Here is a 24,498-nt window from a genome sequence, read left to right on the forward strand (position 1 = left end):
TAAGTCCTTATGAGCAGCTGTCCACTGGCTCTGTGTTAACCATCCTGTCACCAGATCTCTATACTACAGTTTTCACTGAAAGATCTGTGGAAAAACGACCTTTGTCTGTTTTTCACCCACGCTTATGGGACCACTCAGTGTCTACTGAAGAGAAACCTATCTTTTCCACAGAGTAGCTAAGTCCCTCCCTTAAATCTCTACTTAAATTGCATTAGCATTTATTTTTTATATAAAATAATGGGCTTCATTACAGTACCAGAGGAGAAAAAAAAAAGCAAAGTGAGGAGAATCATTAAAAACAGAGCACGCAAACACAAGTGCCATGTCTACTGGGTGGCACCAGCAGCCCGGTTGTAAAGGAGGAACTGCCACCCTGCTGACAATAACTGGCGTCACTGGGAGTTAAAACAGAAATCACTGTGCCTGGATCATACTGGAAAATCAGAACATGAGGAATGCCGGAGTGTGGACTGCGTGTGCCAACGTGCACAGGAAGTGCCAATGGCTACACAGAAGTTAAGGATGGAGAATAATAGAGGGAGAAGAGCAAAAAAGATAAGCTTCGAGGAGAGCCCAAGTAAACCATGTGCTGAGGATTATGCTTGTAATCCTTGCTCCTTGGGGGTTTAAGTAAAAAGATAGCCTGCTCACGAATTCCAGGAGAGGGAGAGAGAAACCAAGAGGAAGAGGGTGAGAAATTGGATGGCCAGGATTTTAATGTGAAGCAGCCAAATTTCAGTTTTTTCCTGTGAACTGATATACAGCCTGTGCCACGGGCTTTGAAAAATATCTTGAAGTCAAAGGGCACTTTCATGCCCATAAAGTGCAAGTATAAATATAAAATATTGGAAATTTAAATAAAATAAGGAAGAAAAGGTACCTAGTTATATAAACGTGAAAAGAAATTTAAGCTTATGAGCATGTAATATGATTGGAAATAAGCAACCGCAAAATTATATCCATAGCAGAGTCTATGTTTAACACAGATACACACACTCACTCATGTACGCATTCATACACACAGTCTCACACATACACACAGACTCACACACACATCCACACACATCCACACACATACATCCACACATCCACATCCACTCAAACATACATACACACACTCTCACACACTCTTTCTCTACACACACACACACAAAGACAAAGACACACACACACACACACACACACACACACACACACACACACGATCTTGTGCACTGGATAATGTATCAGACCAACACTAAACTGCGTTGTCCTTGGCGTCTGGAACTGCCATGCACAGGCCGGAGTCAGTTCAGTATTAACCCTGAGCCTGAAAGCTTCAACAGCCTGCTACCTGATGTGAATTCTGAACGTCTCAGGAGGGGAAATAACTGCTCTCATGAAACTGTGAAGAGTAAACTGAAAATCAAAAAAATGGTTTTTAAAAAGGCTGCTCGATGCTGCTGACAATAAAGAAAACTCCTAGATAAACACTCTTTACTTCTGCCGGACTATAACCACACAATGATAAAGCTAACAAGAGCTATCTCCCATAAATACTCCTTAATGCGAACCTACTTACTTATCCTGTACGCTTGCAAAAAAAAAAAATAGCAATGGCTTATATGATAAACTTAATCACCATATCTCACAATAGCTCTTTATACAAACAAATTTGATTTCTTTCATCAGCAGTAGAAGCAGATTGTCTATTTAGAAATCCCCAGAAGAAACCCAACAATCCACCCTGAGATACAAAACCAGGCATGCCTTACAGCATCAGGACTTCACCCTTATAGTGACACTACAAAATGATAAGAAAGTTTTCCCGTCATCGTTGGGACAGGGTTTGCTATCTGTTGAGCGCATCAATGCAAAGGAGGGTAGACTTATGTCAGAGATGTAGCTGCCTTCACCGCCTCAACGACACATTAGGGAAGCACAGTGCAGGGCTCTAGTTTGTGCACACAGTTCAATCACAGTCACTAAGCTGGAACCAAAGCATGCGTGCTCCAAATGCTGATTTGATTTCCATTCACAGAATATATTTTGCTAGAAAACATCATTAGTTATGAGCAGTTGTGTGCCTGGAGTCTGTTGTAAAAAACGGTGGGAGAACTGTTCAGTTGTTCGTCTCAGGAAACAAAGACAAGTCATATTGTTCTGTAGAGCTAACTGTGTACTAGTTAGCTTACATCCCCAGAAAGTGTGAACAGTAACCCAAGTGATTTATATTGAAGTAGATTCTTTTTAGATTTAAAAAAATCAGAAAGAGGGAAAAACACTTAAATGACATAAGTCAGTAAACATTTTACATGGTATTGAGTGACAATGATATTCAAATTATATATTATATATATTATATGTATAATTATATTTACAAACACACACACATATATGAAGACACATTTATACCTAATTATAATTATAACCACACTTACTCAAAAGTGTATTTCTATAAAAAATTTCATATGTCTTGTACAAAACTTATCGTAGTTGGTCATTTGGAAAAATGCAGCGTTGATGACAGTACCCATCACAGAATTAAACTGAATGAAAATCTGAGAAGAGATATCACATTACATGTGCTTGTGTACCAAATGTGTCAGCTATTGCCTGTTATTACCCTTTAGTTTACTCACCTGTTTAAGGGATAAAAAACAATACACACACACACAAAAAATTTTTTTAAATCACCCTGTGACAGATAGGAGATAGTAATCTTCCTCTCATCTCCACCTAAACATTACATTAGGACTGGGTTCAGCATGTCTGCATGCTCACACACATCTCAATATTTTCCCTGTCATTGCAGTCAATTTTAAAATCAATACTTATTTTCAGTTTCAGCTGTCCATCCAAATAATATCTAGGCTTCCAAATCACTCTTTCATCCAACTAATTCATGTCTACAAATGAAATAAATAATTTAACTCAGTTTATTTTTATGGAATCCTCTTGTCTGGTATGACATAAAATAAGGTGATAAACGTATTTTCAAGTATTTTTGCTAACATTACACCATCAGGTTCTGGCGTGCTATTTTTGGCTTTAGGTGGTTGAATTATGCCAAAATTATTTCCATACTCGTATGCATTGACTACAGTCAAGTGTTGTGTGGTGGAGGTGCCTAAAGTTTGCAAAGTAAAAGAAATCCTGCATTCTCATCAAAATTCTCATTATATCCCTTACTTAGCTTGGTTAGCAATTTTAGAATGCTACATATAGATACAGGTTTTAAATAAGTTCATGCTAATAGCTTGCTTACCTGAGTACACTGGCCATCACCTCCTTACATAGGGTATGAGTCCTTGCTTCATACTTAGCAAGGTAAAACTATTTGCAGCAGCAACCATCTCCTCTCATGGCAGTTCAGCACTGAGAAGACTATCCTTCTGCCAACCAGCTAAAGTCCAGTTCCAACTTGGCCAGCAAGCACCTTAGGGAATTTGTTGAGTCAATTGACCTCAAAATCTCTTTGTTTACTCATGTATAAAGGAGAGTACACAACAAAACTATATTTGGAAAATAGTATAAGGTCACACATGCAGAGTTCATAATCACGGCTGCTATTTTATAAATGTTGGCTTCAGGAACCTATTTTAATTTTTTTGGCAAAATATCCCGTAGAACAGCATGTTGGCAGACACAATAAACAACCAATTTCCCTCTTGTTTGACCTCTTCATTCTTCCATACTAGATGGACAGCGACTTTTACTGGTCAATTGTCTACTTCAAGCAAGGCAACCCTCCCTGTTGGCAACAGGAAATGTCAATTTCAATCCAGAGGAACGATGTTAGTGTCTTTCTTCTCAGTTTGTATTGGTTTGTGTCAGTTCATATAAATGATTCGTTCAATGGCAACTGAGGTGTGTCCAGGATACAACGTATGTACATGTTCATGTCTACCATAGCCTGTTAAAGAAGTATTTATTTCTTTTCTATTTCAAAATATGAGTGTATAAACTGCCATGTGGTGCTAGAGCTAAGGGATCCATGAAGAGAGAAGTTCAAATCCTAAACAGAAGCCTACAATGCAAACTGCCTCCACATAGTCATGGAGAAGCAATAGTAGGCTCTTATTTTTTGTACATACTGAATAGTACATCTTCTATTTGGTCTTAGAAGCATCCTTAAACTGATGTGATTTCATTATGAAAGTATTCTCTAAGTCAACCACAAAATTATGACCTATTTAATTATTAATAATACTACAGTTTCACAATAAGAAAGCCATTGGAAGAAATAACACAGTTAAATATTTATATATGACATAGTCCTTAATGAATTATATTACTAACCAACACACTTAAGCTGTCTCACCATGAAGGCGCCATACGCTCACTCTATCATTAACAATTGCTACTGATCCTTCAGGCAAATTCATTTTGTAAGTCATTAAAATATGTACTTGTTTACTCAATGGGCAGCCACTACACTTGAGTCCCCCATTCAAAAAAATGCCTTGATAATAGTATAGATCTACTTGTTTTCATTTTTGACAACCTTTATGATATTTCTGTAATGTCTGTATTAGTTCTTAATCCCAACTATGGATTCCTGTTCAACCCACCCTCAGTGACACTAATAATATTGATTTTAGAAATATGCATTCTATCTATCATAATGTAAATTTTAAACTTGTTTTCCCTGATGATTAATGTTATTTTGATCAGCTTCATCTACTTCTTGGTCACTTGTAGGTCTTCTTGTAGAAAGTACAATGTCTGTGTCTTTGTCCCATTACTTTGTATTACCATTTTAAGAATTTCTTCCTGTCTTTAGCTTTGCTGTTTGTCTTCCTTGCTTCCTTCCTCCCTCCCTCCTTTCCTTCCTTCCTTCCTTTCTTATTTTGTTGCTCTTTGTTTATGATACATATCTATTTAACATATTATCATTTAGCAGAAGTATATTTTGCAAATACTTCCCTTGATTTTTAGGTTGATAATAGTTGTTGATTATTGACCTTGATGTTCAAAAGCATTTTCGTTTCACAGAACTTTGTTCATCTCTTCTTACTTTCATTGTTTGTGCTTTAGGCTCACATGGTTCGATGATTCTGTTTTTAGCTATAACTAAAGGAAGTGAAATATGCGTTTCACAGAAGCATCGGCACACGTGTTCGCTGGGTCACTAGTCGCAGTGCCAACTGTACACTGTGGGAGATTGGTCTGCTGTATTTGATGCTAATTACTGCTTGTGGTCTCTTTGCTCCACCTGTACCTTGCCTAAGACCCTAACCTGTTTGACCAATAAAAGGCCATCTCACCTAGGCAGGGCAAATTGGATAGGAGCTGCTAAGATTCCAGGGCTTGGGGAGAGAGAGAATCTGAGGAGGAGAGACCTGAGGAGAGGTTGAAAGAAGAAGAGGAGGAAGGTGGAGGAAAAGCACATAGCAGGCTTGGATGGAGACTTGGCCCAGATGCTGTTAATTAGCAAGTGTTTAGGATTATGAAAGGGAGGTAGCTTGATAGAAATCATTAGAAGCTGACGGCACGGGATTGGAAGTATAGGAAGTAGTTTAGGGGATTAATATCTGCCCAGCGCCAGGTAAACTAAAGCTATTTTAAAATATAACAGGCATCTTTGTCTTGATTGATTTCTAGCAGTTTAGAAAATACTTCCTGAATAATAATTACAGGCCTGATAATAAACACATTTAGGCCATACTGATGAGTTAACCACAACAGTACACCTTAGATGGTTAAGCTATACGAGACCTGCACAGAAAGTTTGATACCATTAAGCCCAAATAAAAGAGGAAAGACTCTCATCTGAAGAAATATAAACAGACCAACAGAACATCACAATATGCCAAACTAGCCAAGATTAGAAAGACAAATATTATCTAAATTTCTGGGTAATTTAAAATTAAGACTCATGGAAGCAAAGAAGAGAACACTGGTCGGCAGAAGATAAGAAGGAGAGATCAGCGAAATGTTGTATTAAAAGTAAATGGCTACAGTAAGTTAAGTTAAACAATTTTGAGAAACTTCTGTGAAGCATTTTGGCTATAGCAAATAATAATGTACTGCATACTTGAAAGTTCTTAAGAAATCACACCCTACAGGTTCTCAGCACAGGAGGATAATTGTCTGAATATTTTCATTTGCTTAACTAATACTACCAGAATACTTCAAAACATAAATTTGTTCTCTGTAAATCCATACTGTTTTGGTGATGTTACCTTTCTCGGGTTGGAACTGAAAAAGAACATGCTTGGAAAGCATGGAAAAGGCCAGATACTGACCCTGGCACTTGTTTTCTCTGTTTGGCGATGCCCTGCTTCTTCGCAGAATAAGGCTTGAGTCAGTGGGATGACATGTCTTCCTTCCTCCATATGCTGCACACTACTCTACTTAATGCAGTTCGTCATTTTTTAAGCCATTGTTGAATAACATACATGAAGTAACTCATAGGAAAACACCCTGTGGAGTGACTAGAAATTTTCCCCTTCATTTAGTCAGTTCAACAAATATCTGTAAATACAGTGCTGGTAGAGGAAGCAAAACTGCATCTAGACATTCTGTGCATTGCTGTGCATCTCCTACCCTCTTTTGTGCAGGTAACTATGCCAGATCAGATTTTGTGTGAGCGGTGACCGACGTCTCACTCACTCTTAGGTGATGAATAAAATCATCCTTTCCGTAAGAACTTTTCTTTCAACTGTGCATTCTGCATGGAGGTGAGATTTTCTGGGGAGTCTTAATTAGTATTTGAGAAAACTAAACTTCTCCTGCCACACAATAACATCCATATGCATCATCTGAAAAACAGAGACTTCCAATGGCGGGGAGGGGGTAGTGAAAGGCAGCTGAATAGAAAGACTTAAGGCAATGTGACAAATCATATTTCCACATTTCCATTTTTAATATATTTTATTGATTTATTCATATTACATCTGAATTGTTATCCCATCCTTTGTATCCTCGCATTCTTCCCTCCCTTCCATTTCCCCCTTACTTACTTCTCCTATGACTGTTCCTGAGGGGGATTTCCTCCCCCTGTATATGCTCATACGGTATCAAGTCTCTTCTTGGTAGCCTGCTATCCTTCCTCTGAGTGCCACCAGGCCTCCTCATGCAGGGGACGTTTATGACATAGATTAATACTTTAATTTTAGGTAAATTCTGATTAAAGAAGTCACCCCTCATTAATAGCTGCTCAATGTAGTAAGAGGAATATTTTAATAAAATATTTCACTATAAGATACTTAAAACAAGGAGTCAAAAATTACAGTGGAAACTTAGAGTATTGCATAATACTCTGAATTGTGTGCTAGCAAATATTTTATGGACATGAGAATACTGAAGTAGGACATTTAATAACCATTTCAGATATAGCTATTAAGGTTTTCATAAGCCAAGGGTGGTGACATAAGGCCATTTGATAACGTCTTGGTTTTGTGTTTTAATTAGAAACCATCTACTCTCTACAGATGTAGAATGCGCTAACATTAGGCCTTTGAGAGAGCTTTGATATGAAATGACTCACTCAGATTACCGATTAGAGTGATTATGAATTAGGCAAAATTTGATGGAGAAATGAAAGTAAAATGTATGAATCAGCAGTACCATTTAATCACTAATTGAAAAATGTATTTGAAGTTAAAAGAATCATACTCTAAAAATGGTAACAGTGAGCAAACAAATGAATATTATGTACAAGTGTTCTGAGGTATCGCAAAATGTGCTCTATACAATTAAATGCTTTCGCCTCTGGAATGTAGTCCTTGAAAATGACAGAAGAAAATCATCAAAAGAGTGAAAAAAGAATTTTAGATGTTAAATAAATTTCATTTTAAATAACTAAAAGCCTATAAAAATAGCAACTAACATTTTTTTCTCATTTTGTCCCATAAGTATAATTTTGAATTAATTTCCAAAAATCATGAATAAATTAACAATGTTTAATCATCCTCCCTGATTGCGATGATTTTAAGGACTTGCTCCTTTGATATAGTAGACATTTCTTGGTGACATATTTGTCTTTATTGTACTGTTACAAATAAACTCTATTGTTCTGATTTATTTGAATTTCTTTTGCAAAATACAATTGCGTGTTTTACAATATATACACATATATGCATACACACACACACACATATATATATATATATATATATATGAAGTTTAAACTCCATTACTATCTTCAATACTTTACATATAAAGGTCATTAAATGCTAAATTTTATAATATAAATTAACTTTGCCTTATTCATAGTCCAATTACTTTTCTGTGAGGAGGTAAGATCAGCGATAAAGTAGAGTAACCATGTTACTCCTCCTAATTTGTTGTAAATTCATGGCCTATCACATTCATGGTAGTGACGTAGCCAAAACACTCAAAATAAATACCCAGGCCAACAAAGAGTACATTCCCAATACACTGAGCCATTACCTAAGCCCAAGACGAAATGTATTTTTAAATAAACTTGCTACTCTGGTTTGTTTTTTCTAGTTAAGATACAAATAGTCACTCAGTATTTATTTGGTAAACATCCATTGTTTTTCCAGTCCTACACATACTTGTTTACAATGAAGTCCCTAATCAAACACCTCACATATAAAGTGAAGCCAGAGTGGCAAGGTTGCTTGCTTTTGTGGTGGTGCTCATCGAGAAGGCAGCCATGAAACATAAAAAGTTTGATGAGCTGAATTCAATAACATTGCAATCTCGAACAATAACAAGTAAGCAATAAATAATAAATTAGAAGAACAAATTATATATTCAGTGGAATAGGGTTAAAGCTTAAATCAGAAAAAAAATGTAAAATTCTCCAGGTTAAAGAATAAAGGGAAAGATATAAAATGGACAAGCTACACATGCGCAGATTTTAACTCTGGGAATTCAGGGCATGTATGTTCAGACTACATCACAACACACAAGGGATGTGAGCAAACTGGATGGTGAAAATGTATGAAATGTCAGAGTAACAGTTCTAAGGTAAACGCTCCTAATAGAGGACATGAAAAGTAGAGCGCTAATTAACATCTCCAGCATCCCATAGAATTCATCCAAAAGGCGTACTAAGGACCATAGAACACAAATTTATAAACTCAAATGAGAAGTTGTTTGGAACGTTCATTCTTTCATTCACATTGCTCAATCAAACATGGAGGTAAAAGCAGACATTTTGCATAAGTGTGATCAATACAGACTTTAAGTAGATAATCTAGAATAAGTAACCCCGTGTCTTTAAGATACAAAGCATTTCAATTCTAATTTGGTAATACTAATCTTCAGGGTAACTGTTGTCCTTCAAATTGGTAAATTAATAGTTTTAGGAGAGTCTCTTGTTGAGAACCACGTCTCATAGTGCACATGGCATAAACTTTAAAACATTGAGTTTTATCTTTAAACTCTCAATGATTGATAATTAGAATATTGTACCTGATGTGAATATGCATGTATAATCTTGTTAGTGCATGCACACACACACACACACACACACACACACACACACACACACACACACACCAACATTTCTTAATTTTAGTATGTAGAAACTTAAGACATGAAAGGTGATGGCTTGCAAATACAGGTATGTGTTTCTGAAAAGTATGTAACATATGGCCTTTGTATGACCAACTCCACATGATTTTCATATACAACACTGCTTTGTGTTTTGAGAAGGCATTTTCACCACCCTATTTGCCCATGTTCCTTCTGCTTTGTGATATAGGCTGAACACAATGTTGTGATGTTTGCTGTTAAAGGGCAAAACTTAAATTTTTCTGCTTGGGTGATATGTTCAATATTTTTGATCTATAAAAATGTACAGATTAAGAAAACTACAAATAGAAAAATAATTAGAAAGGCCTCTATTAAAAACATTACAAATCTTCTTATAATGGACAAGTTGCTTTGTCAGTTTATTTTAAAGGGGATGAAGATTACAGTCCCTTGATGGTTGACTACTTACTTAGAATGCACTAGGATAAGATTCAAGACTCAGCTTCCTCACTTCATTCTCTCTCTCTCTCTCTCTCTCTCTCTCTCTCTCTCTCTCTCTCTCTCTCTCTCTCGGGAAGTCTAACAACATTATAATATATGTCTTAAGCAAATCTCATCTGCACATTTGGCATGCAGAGACGTGCCCTTGTTGTTATAGTATCACAGTCTCAATCTCAATAAACCCCAGTATTGTAAATACATATAGAATAAAAATATCAGATCTTATAAGAAATACAGTGAGAGGAAGAAACCTCGGGAATCTGTGGCCCAGCCCTAACAATAGCCCAATAAATGTAATGACATTAGATAGAAAATATTTTTACATGACAATCTTAATTTCAAGATATATGATTTAAAATCTCTATTAGTATTTGCAGCCAGCTTTAACATATATTTTACCAAGACTCAAGGCATAGGGAACATTCACTTCGATGTGAAAATTTTTTAAAGATGAAAACAATAAAGTAAATAATCAGCATCTTTCACAGCTGCTACTTTACCTTGGCAGAAGCAAGCACCAGTAGTAACTAAGGGTCTCTTAGGTCCCCTACAGAAACCAGCATACAGAGAAAGAAAGTGCAGGAGTGAAATTTTTTCATTCGGATTTGTCTTCATGCATTGCTATAGCTTTCCCTTTTGTTGAGAAAGCCTGCACTTGGTCATTTAAAAACAAAACTGAAAAAAAATCTGTATTTATCAACACAATTTTACACTGTGGCACACCATTTCACCATTTACCTTTAGTGAACAAGGATAGGTGTGTCAAGAAACATAGACTATAGCAAAACCACCTGAAATATAACTTGAACGTATTTAATTGTCATTGACTATAAATTTGGGATAGCAGGCCAGAGAACACACTTAAAAGCTCAACACAAATCACTCACTCTCAACCTCAGGTACTTCATCTATGAAATATGGTTTAATCAGGAATAAATGAGGTAATGAGTCAATTGCTCACCACTGTTACACAGCATAAACTTGGCAATCAAAAGTTAAAATTCCCGTTAACATCTCTTGAACACTAATGGCAACGTTTTCAAAGTCGGAAGTGTGGTACCAAAAATATTTGAGTGTCCTTTCAGTTTTTACTTTTCTACAGCTATACATATGATGCATCTGTGTTTGTATGAGTGTGGTGTTACATATGTATAGATACGTGTGTGTGTGTGCGTGTGTACACAAATGTAGAGGCATGTGTATTTATAGAGTTATAGGTGATCAAAGTAGGTTGGCCGGCTATCTCCATCATGGTCTACCTCTTGTTTATTTACATTTCAAAAGCATCCCAGTGAACCTATGTATAGACTTCTGATTTTGACAAACCTGCTTAGTGTCATCAGTACCAGGATCCACCTGCTCTTGCAACCCTTACACTGAGGTGACAGGCACACCACTGTGTGCGGCTTTGTGTGCAGGTGTCTGTCTTATGAATGCATGCCCCCCACTTTACCAGCTACGCCATTTTCTTCAGAACCCCTTTCCTACAATTATAATTATTCACACATATTAGTTATAGAAGTCAGTGAGTTTTCACTGTGACGTTTCATAATATACATATATATTGCCCTTTAATCACTTCCACTTTCCCAACTAGTCTCCTCTTACATATTATTTTCTTAAATTTTGTTTTATCCTACTCTCCCAAGAATAAGTTTTCAAGGCTATGAAGAAGTAAAGAAAATTATATAGAGGAAAGCTATGAAGCAATGACAAATTGTTTTTACACAAATACCATACATATACTAAACATTAATTAAAATATAAATGCTGATAAAAGAATGAGATAAAAATAGATAATAAGTAAAGGTGAATAGTAATTTGAGGGGGAAAAAGAATAAAATCATTATTTATCTGTTTTTTGGTTTTTTTTTTTCAGATTGTAACTGACAAAACTAGGTGCTTGAATGACACTTGTAACATTTACAGTCAATTATAAAACCATCAAAATTGCCACAAATACTACTTTATTGTATTATTTTATTGAAATATTATTTTCTATCAGATAAGGTCAGTACTTTAAGTACTACTTTCTTATCAATCTTTCTAATTAAACTTGCAGGAACCATTTCTGTTTTCAGCCAGGCCAAGTGGTTCCTTCCTGTAGTGACAGAATTTGTCCAGCAGAGACCAGTCATCTCTGGGAGTTCAGGGCCAGAGTTACCCGGACACCAAACTTCAGGACAGCCAGATCTACATAATAGAGAGATCAGGCTCACAAAGAAAAGAAAATTTAATAAAATATCCATTTAAATATTTTGATAATCATGTCTATGCTTACTAATTCCTTCTTCATTTTTTCCTTTGGTCCATCAAGGACACGGCCAATAGCTTTACAAACATCTTTATTAAGCTTTTTTCCTGTCCAATCACCAGGTTCCAAAGGTCCACCTAAGTATCAAACATATCTTGGCCTCAAATGATTTCTGCCTTACAGAGCCCACAATATCCTATCCTGGAGGCCACGACTTACTGTTCCAACCCATCCAATGGATTAGTCAGCTAAATATATCTTCAAGCTCGATACATTAAACTAGGTTATTTCGGCCAGTGGGCCAACCGCATCCTTTCCAACAGTTGGTTCATATTGTTTTCCCCTCTCCTATTTCAGTGTCTTCATTTACTCTAGCCATGTTGAAGGTCTCTGCTGCACTGAGGAGAAATGTGGCTTCATGAATATAGGCATGGCTGCGCATGTATGTTAAGTTCAAGTTCTGATTTCCTAGTGTTCAGACTAGACAGTTGTGTTTTCAGCGCCTTGGGTCATCATGAGAAAAGATAGGAAGCTGGAGATAGGAGAGACCTTCACAATTGAACCTCACCATGAACAGTCAAGATAAGGAACGAATGCCAAGAATTCTCTATAACCTTTGAGTAATCAATCATATGATTGTCTTTTGCTATTTCACAGCATTTTGCTGGATGTATTATTGCATTCACACGTGCATCTTGTTTTTTTTCCAAGCTGTATCATTTTATTTTCTCAACTACCAACATGGACTAAGATTCTCTATCCACACACATGCAGGTTTTTCAACAAAACATCAAACACTTCTTTAAAAATAAGACAATATAATAGAAATTAAGATTGTTTACTAATTACAAATAATGACTAATTATAATTGATATAAGAAATCAGATATTTACACTGTATTTAAGTTTCTTTTCAATAACAAAAATCTAAAATCTCTAGAGTCTTGATGAACTTGAGTTCCAAAGTGACTAAAAGGACACTGTACAAGAAAATAGTTAGCAGGTACTACTCACAGTAAATACCATCCAGGGCTTGTTAACTTATTACATGATAAAATGGCACCAAATTAAAAGGTTTCTTTGTGCACGCATGTCAGTAGAGTGTGTGTGTGTGTATGTGTGTGTGTGTGTGTATGTGTGTGTGTGTTGTTATTGCTGGGGTTGGTTAGTAGGATGAGTATTGCTTTTTGAAATGTTGGGGATCAAAACTAGTGTCTCAAGAATAATAAGCACACACACTACCAACTGAGCCACATCTTCATGCCCACCCTCACATTCCCACATTCCCAACTTTGTGTACCCCTCCATTAACAATCAAACCATTGACATTAATTTGTATTCCATACGCTCTGAGTGTGGGGGCACCAACAAGAGCGTATTTGACCTAACAAAAGCCACATACTTTTAAAAAAAAAACTGACTAACCCTCTCCCAAGATGCCATCAACTGCCCATAACTGCTCATTTAGGCATGAGGCTCATAAACAGCTCCCCACTTCTTCTCAAAATTATTCAACTTTTTTGCAACCAATCACAGCTGCTGTGAGTTTATGATGTTACTTTGTTATTTTTTTCTGGCTCTTACACTCTCTAAGTTTTTAAGACTACACAAGTATTTGGTGTTGTGTGGAAAGTAGACCTCTAGTTATTATGTATAGGTTTTCTGTTTGATGTTCTTTTAATTCAAGACATGTGAAGTGGAGCCTCCTATAATTGTTCATTGCACAATGTATACGAAATATACCATTGTACTGGTATTTTTTCCTATTCAGGAATAAAGCAGATATAAATAAATAAATAACTGATTTGATGATTAAGTCCCAATTTTCAATGACTTAGAGACTCTAACCATTAAAATATTTCTAATTACAAAGGAAATTTTGATGATTTTATATAATTGAATAAGTGAGATATTTGTATACATTATTGAATTTATCTGTATGTTTATTATTGAATATCAATGAATAATACTTTGCATAATATGCTTGACATTTTATACTGTGCCTACAAGTATCAATGGAGGAGAACTACTCCTCTTGGCTGAGCATCAGGCTCAAGCAGTGAGATATGTCCAGGTCAAATTTTTAAATGAGCAAATAGCTGTTCTGAGAATTTCAATTGCTTCTTCAAGGTCAAGAGCCCCTTGGTAGCCTGGGCTCCATGTTCTCTGAGCCAATGACTTGGCCTTTCCTTGTAAAATAATTTTAATAATGCAGAGCCAATACTCTATAATCAACCTAAAGTTCTTAGAGATATCTTCCCATGTCTGTGCTGACAAAGATTCTTACAATTCTTTAGTACCCCTCTTAATTATTTAAATCTGGGATTGTCTGCCCCATGACGTCACAGCCTTCTAACATAGCTGGTGGTAGTTGGTTGACTGACAGAGGCACAGGGAATGCGTGTACAAAAAAAATGCACTCAGCTATTTAGTATTAGCACCATTATAATTTAAAAGAGAGAGGATCCATTAAAATTATTAAAAGGGTACCACAGAGAAGTACACGTGTTTGCTGAACAATTAACGACAGCTTAACAATGTTAAATGGCAGTATGTCACTTTTAATAAAAATGCTGTTTTCTTCTTAATGTGTTCTTCTATCGTGTAATTTGGAAAATTAACACTAATTTATAATCTTTCAGATAGTTTTAGCCTCAATATAATTGGCAGGATATAAAGGTGCAAGATCAGAATTTTCTGAATTCAATAAAACCAGACAATCAAGTATATTTCCTTTATATGAGTACTAACATAATTTGAATGATTTTGCTTATACCAAGAGACATATTGATGCCGTCATGGGTAAAATAAGGAAAGGACAGTAACAGCAACAAAAGTGCAGCTCTCCTACTCATTGAACGCTTTCCCTTACACTATCAGAAACTCATTGTAGGAGACACAATGACCCTTATACAATGATAAGTTAAATGATTTCTCCAATGTCAAATGCCAGACGAAGCATTAGGATCAGGTCCAGAGACTTCCGAATGGGGAAGCTCTACCTAGCCTTTCATCCAGCATGTTAAAACAAGCTTCACTGTTGCGCCTGCTTACTAGCGTCAGACTGGGTAGCCTCTTTCTCTGGCTCACAGCAAACCAGCTCATTTGGGAAAGAAGTCCATTTTATTTACAAAATTATATGAAGCTTGACCCTTTTTCCATTACTGAATGAAGTTCTTTTGTTCCCTTTAATTGCTTCTCCTGTAAGATACTACATCTGAGAGAACATCAGTCCCCTGTGTCAATGGAAGACCTCATTTGACACTCGGGACTCTCCTACTTCTCCTGTTGCTCACTGGGCTCAGATTCCAGCTTGGGAAATGAAAGTGAGAACAGCGGGCATCAAGCCGCGGAGGGAATCCTCTGGACTGTTCACTGACAACATAGATGTATCTGTGATATATGTATAGAACCTGTCTTTCCTAAGGTAAACTGGCATGCAGGTGATTCAATAGAAACCTCGCACAAAGAGGACGCTGGCAAAGAATTAGAGCAGGTAAACAGACAGGGGTTTTAAGAGAGGCCATCTGTGGAGTTTAGGTGGTAGGCATCCACACACCTGTGCTCCGTCTTCAGAAGGCACCTATCTCTAACGGAGAATTACTTACTAGCATTTGCCCAGAAGACAAATTGTAAGTCCACTGAGCAGGCACCTCACAGGTCCCTTCCCGGTGCTTTAGGCGTAAGGATGCTATGAGTGGTTGACACAGACAGAAAGGCAGTGGACTAGCACTGCTCGGTTTCAGTAGAGCAACATTTCTGTTTTACATGGGTGAATAATAGTGACAGATTGGCATTAATCATATTAGGTGATTCATTTTTTAAAATAGATGAAAATGATTTTAAACATGCAGCGAGTTTCAGAAGCAACCTTTTCCTCCCTCAGTTTGGGAATTTGACTTAAAAACAGCAAATGTCCTGCTAATGAGAGATTCACTTGTAATTTATGACAGCAGAGGCTATGACCAAGTCTTAAATATAAGGTACAAATTGTTGCACAAGTAAAGGAATTATACATTTCTTTCCATGGGCAGCTAAGTTCAAAGTTGACAACCTTCCTTCATCAGATATTAATCCTTCAGTGGAAATGGAAAGCTTTTAAAGGAACATTTCTATTTCAATTTTTAATAAAAAGCTCTAACCAGCATGAACAATAACACAGGGTTGAAAATAAGGGCTGGAGCTATTAGGCCTCGTTAGCTAATTACAGTATTGGCATCCACTTAAGTTAGTTGGTTTTTCACTTGGGTCATTTTCTTCCATTCAACTGTTGTGGTTCAAAAACGTTTTGACTACTTAAAAGGGAATACATCATCGTTGCTTTTCCCCAGTCAAACTGCAGACCACTTTCCCAAGCAATAGCTTCAATCATGCTTCATAAAATCCCCTGCAAGTACATTGTTGGAAACATAAATCAGCCAGCTGAGGCTTTAGTATTTCCAAGGCAAAGCCTGGGGTCACTGGCTGGTAGGTTTTCATGGCTCCATCAAAAATAAAAATAAAAAAAGAATAAATAGAAATGTGAGTTACACACGGTTCATTAAAAAAAGAAAACCAGCTCCCAGTGGTGGTTCTGATCCTTGCTGCTGCACCCTTAATTAGAGAAGAAAACAGCAGCCTGGAGAAATCAGACTCCGGGATAAGGACTTCTGTTTCCAGGCATCTCCGACTTCATTATGACACACAGCACAGCAATACTACATGCTTGTTCACACAAAAGCTAGTTCCCCCGGATACTCAACTATGGTTCTGTCCATGTCATTCCACTGCACTAGACAGAGAGATTTTCTTTACAAAGATGCCATCCTTCTGCCCTGTTTAATGACAAGGACTATGGGTTCCCCTGCAGGCATGCCTCTGTTGCACAGCTCCTCTCTATAACCACCCTGTGTGCTGATTATAAATCAGCTGAATCACAATCTCAAATACATGTTCCATCGAGGGAAGCAAAGTGTATCACTCTTTGTGTACTGTGTGCACCTAGATGCTTAAAACCTTCCAACCTCTCTCCTATCCCTGAATTCCAACACACTTAGCATCAGCAATGACAAATGCACAGACTCCCCCAACTGACATGATTTTCTCCAGACAGCTCACCTGCACGAACTTTCCCCGTATTACTCCACCCTACACTCCTCTAATTGCAATTTCATCTAAGTTAAATTTCCTGACTGGCTCTTCGGATTCAGGAATACCTGTCTGTGCTATAACCGAACGGTTAAATGCGTTCAGCCACCTTCCCAAAATGACAGCTTTGTACCTTGTGGTGAGCAAGTGTATGCTGAGCTTTGCAAGAGAAGTGACTGAGTTAATGAATGAGACTAATATTAGCTTCAGATGGATCTATCTGCAGTTTTTTCTGAGACTGACATATCACCCATCCGAACATAGGATGGGAGAAAGAGACGCTTGTTCCTGAGGCACTTTATAAATGAGAGCAGCATCCTGGCACGTGCATTCTTACTTCAGAACATAAAAATCTGCATCCAATCGCAGTTCATCACTTGCTAATGCAGTACTTTGGGGAGAAGGACAGAGAAAGAAAGGTTTTACATCCAAAATGCCAAGCCTTGCTGAAGAAAGATAGAAGGACAGACAGTGTGTGCAAGAGCAGAAACAATCATTTCTTGCTTAAAATGGTGTTCTACCACCCCCTGCTGGACCAAACGAGCAACACTGAAGAGGTGGGGGAAAAATGCTTAGAATTGGATTTAGAGAAGATATTTTAACTTATCTTGCAATTTATTAATTTCATAGAAAAAGCAGGCCAAATAACATGGCATTTCTATAATTTTAACCAACTGAAAAGGGATGAATATTCCCTTTGCCTTTAAAGACTTCCGCCATGGTACATTTTGGCATTTTTGTCTCCCCAATTAAATGTCCAAACTTGTCTGGACAGTTGAAAACGTTTCGAATGATTGTGAATATATTTTATGTGAACATGAACTATGTAAGCAGGAGAGACAAATGCATGGCATCTATAAACGAATTATCAGGGATCGCTTCCACCAACTGCCCCTGGGGTTATTTTATCACCGTCCTTTTTCCTTCCCCACCCAAATTAAAAAAAAAAAAAAAAATACTCCCCAGTGCTCCACAACCACTCAAATCCCTTACAGGTGCAATCCAAATCGAATGATAGAACGTGTTCGGATTTTGCTATAGTCAAAAGGAGGTGGGGGGGGGGGTCACAATGAATGCCTGCAACACAACCCTAGTTTTAGCCATTTGCTGTCTTACAGCATCTATGGCCCCTGTTAGTTTCCAACATAAATAAGCCATCAAACGTTCACTTCACAGCCAAGAATTGGTGTTGGGAAAAAGAGAAAAGAATCTCTAAGAATTGAATTTCTTCCACACCACGGAGATTTTTGATAAATGACTTTAATGCTGATAGTTTTTTGCTTCTTCTGTAAAACACTATCGTGCCCTTCCCTTCCGCAGTCTCAGATGTTTAACTATGAATACACACCAAACACACTCATCCAATTTCGGGTAATAAGAGAGAAAGCCAAAAATCCCAGAAGCAGCGGCAGTTTCCCCCTGATCTCTTTCACACCGATGCCTATCTCCAATTCTGCACGGTCTCCTCTTATTTAAGGGTCTTCCGAGAAAACGGACAGAATTTTAGGAGCATCCAAAAAAGAAAAAGCTAGAATTCTAACAACCTCCTCGAGAAGCACCGCAACTTTGGTGCCTTCGTTTCCTTGCCCGGGTACCTCGCTCTTTGCCTCTCCGAGTGGAAGGGGGAGGGAAAGTAAGCAAGAAAAAGCCGCACACTCCTACCTTGCCCGCTACTGACAAGCAACCCGAGCAGGTAGAAGGAGAGCAGGAGGCTCATGTTCAGGACGTGACACTGGCGGACAATTCCAAAGTTATTAAGTCCAGCCCCGGAGAGAGAACCTTCCGCTGCCACGGCCGCCTCTGCTAGCCCGCCGCCGATCCCGGGTGCCCCAGCCGCCCGCAGCCCGCGCGCTCCTCCTCGCAAAGTGACTGCAAGCTCCGCGCCTTGCCGCACTATATCCAGGCGGCGGCGGCGGCAGCAGCAGCGGCCGCCGCGGCGGCAGCGGAGCCGGCGGGAGGAGGCGGGGGCGGGACGGGGCGGGGAGGCGCGGCCCCGGCGGATCCCTCCGCGCGCACACCGTCTCAGCCAGGCACGCGCGGCCCCGGGATTCGTGCGCAATGGGGCCCAGGCCATGGGTTCGAGCCCAGGTGCCTCGTGCTTAGCTAGGCCGATGTGAGGTGACTTCAGGAGAGAACAAACCACTGTAGACCGTGTGGCTCGTGCTCAGCGTGCCGATGGGGCACACTCACAAGTCGTTCCAGAAACAGGGAAGCCTGGACACTTGCAGCCTCATGCTCCTTCTGCCCTTGCAAACGCGGTGAGATTGTTGAGCGCTGCAGAGGGAGAACCTCAGAAACACTGGGCTCAGAGGCTTGGGGAGGGAGAGACTTGGTGGATCATCCTTTGGTTCTTACAGAGCAGGGGTGGTAGAGTCTGTGTCTGCCCTGGACTTAACCCCAATCTGGTCTGGCATCCTCAAGGCTTTGAAACTTCCTCCTGACTCCTCCCTCGTGGAGGAAGGAAACACCTGTCCTCTAGGGTGTCTGATTCCTGGAAGAAAGACAAGCAGGGGTTCATAAGGTCCCAATTCATTGGGGTGAATGGAATGCCCTGTGTGGGGAGCTGCTGAGTGCTCAGGTGTTGGAGGGCCTGGAGTTTTCTTTGCATTGTCCAGGATTAGCAGGATGAGGTTACACCTCCACATTAGACTATGAAAAGAGAGCTCCAGTAATGTAAATGGAGGAACTGGGAGAAGGGAACCCTCAGGCCAGGGCAGAGCCTCACCACGCCCCATACCTCTCCACTGACTGTTTGTGTGACCTGCATTTCAGGTAGTAGGGAAAACAGTGCTGTGGTGTCTGGGCCTATCCAAAGTCTGGGGTTGATCAAGATTTCTGCTGGTGGAATGGAAACACAACACGTCACTTTAATGTGACACCTGTTACGAAAGACTGATAGGACTCAGAATCCCTGGCCCCAGGGCCCTTGTCTCTGCCCAGAGTCTGAGCAAACCTGTAGTGGACAAAAGGTCCTTTAGCCAACAGTTTGTTCTGGCTCCTTAGAGTGGTCAACTAACTCACCCCTGATTCAGAGAGCTCCCAGGCGGGTTTTTTTGTTTGTTTGTTTGTTTGTTTGTTTTGTTTTGTTTTTTTAATCAGCAAGCTAGAGACAAAGATGGGGTAGAAACATGTACAGACTCAGAGATCAAAACCAAAGAATTGCTTTCAGGGAGGGCTGATGTAAGAGCAGAAAGGTGCTATCAGAAATACAGGAGATTTTTATCTATTATCTGCTCTTCCAAGCTGAAGGATTCTGATAGATTACTTTTCTTAGGACCTTAGGATAGCCTTTGAGGTGAGAGTAAGCTTCTAGTCTCAAAATGAGCCATGCCTACACTCCTATGTGTGCCTCACAGCTCCAAAACCCCTTCTGTGTTTTGGTTTTAAAGCAGGCAATGTAGGCAGTAGAAATCTTTGTCAAAACACTACCCCTGCACCTTTTATTGTTCCCGAGTAGCACCAACGCATTTAATGATCTCATGGTCAGCAATTTTCTAGGAAAAGGTGGAAACAGCTTGTTTATAGGTGTGAAAAGCAAGCAACTAGTATATTTTTTTTCACCATTTCTTGATTTCCCTAGAGGACTGAAAGAAAGCCCACGTGCATGCACAATCACAGAAGACTCTTAGAATGCTACTGCAGGTGAGAAATAATCTCTTCTCCACAAAGCTTGCAGATTTTCAGTTTTACTCCTGAGTGACCAAGTACCTACTACACATTCACAAACATGCCTGTTCGTACGTACACGAACAAGGACATATACTTAATAACGAGAGGAATATTATTCTACAAGTGTGTGTTTTGTTTGCTTGTGTGTGTGTGTGTGTGTGTGTGTGTGTGTGTGTGTGTGTGTGTTCTTAGTAGTAGGAGCCAATCTACTTTAAGTCAAATAATTGAACTATGACAGAGAATTATTTGATATTCTGTAAAATCACTTAATACTAGATTTCTTTAAGGGGAGGACAAAGAAAAAAAGAAAGTCCATTCTTTGAATTCCTACCCGGAACCTCTTTCCTGAGAGACTGTAGTTGGGGTATGTAAGCCAATAAGCCATTGAATCCCTGCTTGCACTTGGTCACGCAGCTTGATCTCAGCCATAGAAAGCAAACTCCAACAATAGTGTTATTAAGAAAGGCTGCAGAGCTGAGCAGGGTGGCACATGCCTGTAATCCCAGCACTTTGGGAGGCAGAGGCAAGTTGATCTCTGTGAGTTTGAGGCCAGCCTGGTCAATAAATGGAGTCCAGAACAGACAGTGCTACACAGAGAAACCATGTCTCATAAAACAAAAACAAACAAACAAACACACGCAAAACCAACAACCAACCAAACAAAAGAAAACAAAAAACCAAAAATAAGCTTCAGGAGACTGAGGAAAGGAGGGACATTAGACAGCATCGGCCGGACAAGGAAAAGCTGAAGCAAAGACTAAAATTCTGAGAGCATCTGGCAGGACTGGTTCACAGAAAGAGCTGTAAAGAACAAGGGCTGGAGACCAGGTTCAGTCTGTAAAGCATCTGCCATGTCAGCAAAAGGAACTGAGTATTGGCCCATGCCATCAATGGAAAAGCTCCACACAGTGGCAAGTGCCTGTAATCCCAGTACATCTCACACCCTGAGTCTGAGCAGAAAAGTCCCTGGAATGCACTAGCCCCTGAGAATTAGCAAATTGGGAAGCTATGTTCAGAGAGAGAGAGAACCTGCTTCAAGGCAACAAACAAAGAGAAGATGCAAAGCCATAGAATCAGATACCTGGAATCGATCCCTGGCCTCCATATGTGGATGCATGTGTGCTTACAGACAGATGAGCACATACAGAGGTACACACAGAGAGATTTTAAAATGTGTAAAACCCAAGTCTAGTTTGACTTGGGAGAGGGAGTTAGTACTACCTATGCCAAAACCAAACAAACAAAAATCCCAAAATGGACCCCTTGGGATTTTCAACCACAGCTACAACTGAAGATGTTAATCAGTGCTAGATTATTCATGCAGAAAGTACAAGGATCCAGGTTCAAATCGCAGTTCACAGAAGGAGAAAATATATAAAAGAAAATGGTGACTGTGCCCAACTTCATGGTCAGAGGTTGAATTATAAGTCATCATCGCTCCCCTCCCTGCCCATGGAGTCTTAACTCAGGCTTTTCGAGCGTTCTGCATCATAACCCAAATTAATCTTGATAAACATTCAGCAGGCAGGGTGCCACACGTTTCAAAAACTTTCAACTGCTTTTCCTCCCAAGGTAAAGCAGCCTGTCTCCCGAACACATTCATTTCCCACTGCACTGGCAGGGTGATCTTGCTTTCATTTGCTGGGTCAATTTTTCATCTCCCAACAGATTGACAGTGTAAAAGCAACACCTAAAATAATTACCTCTTCACACTGTCTCTGTCCTCAATCAAACAGTAAGCTTCCTGGGATCAACGTGTACAAATTTGTACTAATATGTGTACAAATACAATGGCCAACCCATGCACTTGTGTACGATACAAACATCATAGAAATGTGACAAAAAAAAAAAAAAACTTTACAGGTAAAACATGGTCTCAATTTCCTGCCCACCTGAGAAAGATTTCAGAGGCTTTCATGATGCTTTAGTTATTTCGTTTATAAAAATGAAAGCAAGTTGAACAGAACTCAGAAACCTATGAAAAGGTGAGTAGTAAGAAACACACACAGGACTGGGTGCACGGATAAAAGAGAGCAAATACATTTGATTTAGAAGAATCAATAAAACGAACATGAAGGAGTAACAGAGAGGCAGAAAGCGATAAGGTGCATTACATGTGGAAATTATCTTCTCAAGGAGGTTCTCTCCCATACACCTGCAATCTGTTTCTGAAAAATGAAGGCAGGAGTATAAACTATACATGGAAGCTAAGGATGAAGAGAGCCGTGGACTGTATTAACAGATTGTGATTATTTCACCGTCCCTGGTGGTATTTTTGTTTACTCTGTCTATTGACAGAATTCATATGCGTCAGAATTATACTATTAGGAAATAGGACATTCCATGTGTCCGTTTATATTTTTAAAATGTCACACACCATTATACCTATTCATTTGCTTGTCTAGAAAATTGCCTGTTTGGGTTTTTCTATTACCACAAAAGAGGAAAAATGTGCACTGTGTGTATAGACAGATAGCCTGAGACCTCTATAAATAGACAATCATGCTCCTGCCTTCCTGCCTCCATTTACGCCACTTTTTTTCTAATGACCATGTCTTTAAAAATAATTTCTACTTCCTTGTTACAGCAGCATTTTAGATGTTTACCAGGCTATTTGTGTGCATGTGGCAGTAGATCAACAGTGGTAGAGTTCGATCTTAACACTTCCATTTGTAAATGCTATACTAGCTTAACTGTTCTTTTTGAAATTAAGAAACAGAAGTGGCAGATTGATGGCACAAAGATTCCCTAATCATTATACATTTTTGCTTTTTAATTTCTTTTAAGATACTTGGGGTCATAATCCTTCATGGTTACTTCATATTCCCCCTGGGCAAATCACTTCCCACTTCTCTCTGAAATTGTACAATAATAATAGCCTATAATTTGTTGCTTTCCAGAATAGTGTTTTCTTAACTCCAAGGGGATATATTTTCCTTACCAAGTCATATTTGACAAGGCTAATGATGGACAAAGCAGAAATGCCACAGACCTGTAGTGTGTTGACAAAACAGTCAATGACTCAATTTCAAGACCATATTCAGGACAAAAAGACAGGGAAATGGAATCAAACAGTGGTTACAGAGGAAGCCATTTGATGTGACAAGGATCATGATGTGACATGCTGATGCTCCAAATATTGATCAGAGCAGTCAGAAATCATTTTGCTGTCCATAGGTCGTATTGAAATAGCTGACGACTGCACAAGGCCTATCATGTGAGCTGCAGCTATCACATACTTCCTTCCTTGACAGACACACCCCCTTTACCTCGGGCAACTCCTCTCATACAGCCACGGGATTCACAGGTGTTTATCAATGCATCTTTGAAATAAAATAAAATTGGCAACTGTATTTTTAAGCAACTGGAGAACTGCTTGTGTCTTTTAATGAGGTTTCATTTTTGTTCATTTTTAATTTAAGTTTTTAATTTAATAATCAACTGTATTATTTATTAGTGATAAGCAGACTTGTGGAAATGATACAATCCTTCTCGTAAACTCTCAAAGTAACA

General features: G+C 38.8%; 1 protein-coding gene across 2 annotated transcripts in view; it reads right to left on the bottom strand.

The window, feature by feature from the left end:
* Nucleotides 1-19,234, bottom strand: part of NCAM2 (neural cell adhesion molecule 2) — a 416,076-nt gene extending 396,842 nt beyond the window's left edge. The window contains exon 1 of one of the 2 annotated variants that reach the window (XM_084801510.1): nucleotides 18,979-19,232. In XM_084801510.1, the coding sequence (XP_084657636.1) occupies nucleotides 18,979-19,033 (55 nt within the window). In that variant the 5' untranslated portion in view covers nucleotides 19,034-19,232. Of the gene's footprint in view, nucleotides 1-18,978 lie in introns of both variants that reach the window. The other variant, XM_084801511.1, reaches the window with a different exon arrangement.
* Nucleotides 19,235-24,498: the final 5,264 nt, after the last annotated feature.

The sequence above is a fragment of the Acomys minous genome (genome assembly GCF_964271855.1).
Source record: "Acomys minous genome assembly, chromosome: 11".
In the NCBI taxonomy this organism is placed as follows: Eukaryota; Metazoa; Chordata; class Mammalia; order Rodentia; family Muridae; genus Acomys; species Acomys minous.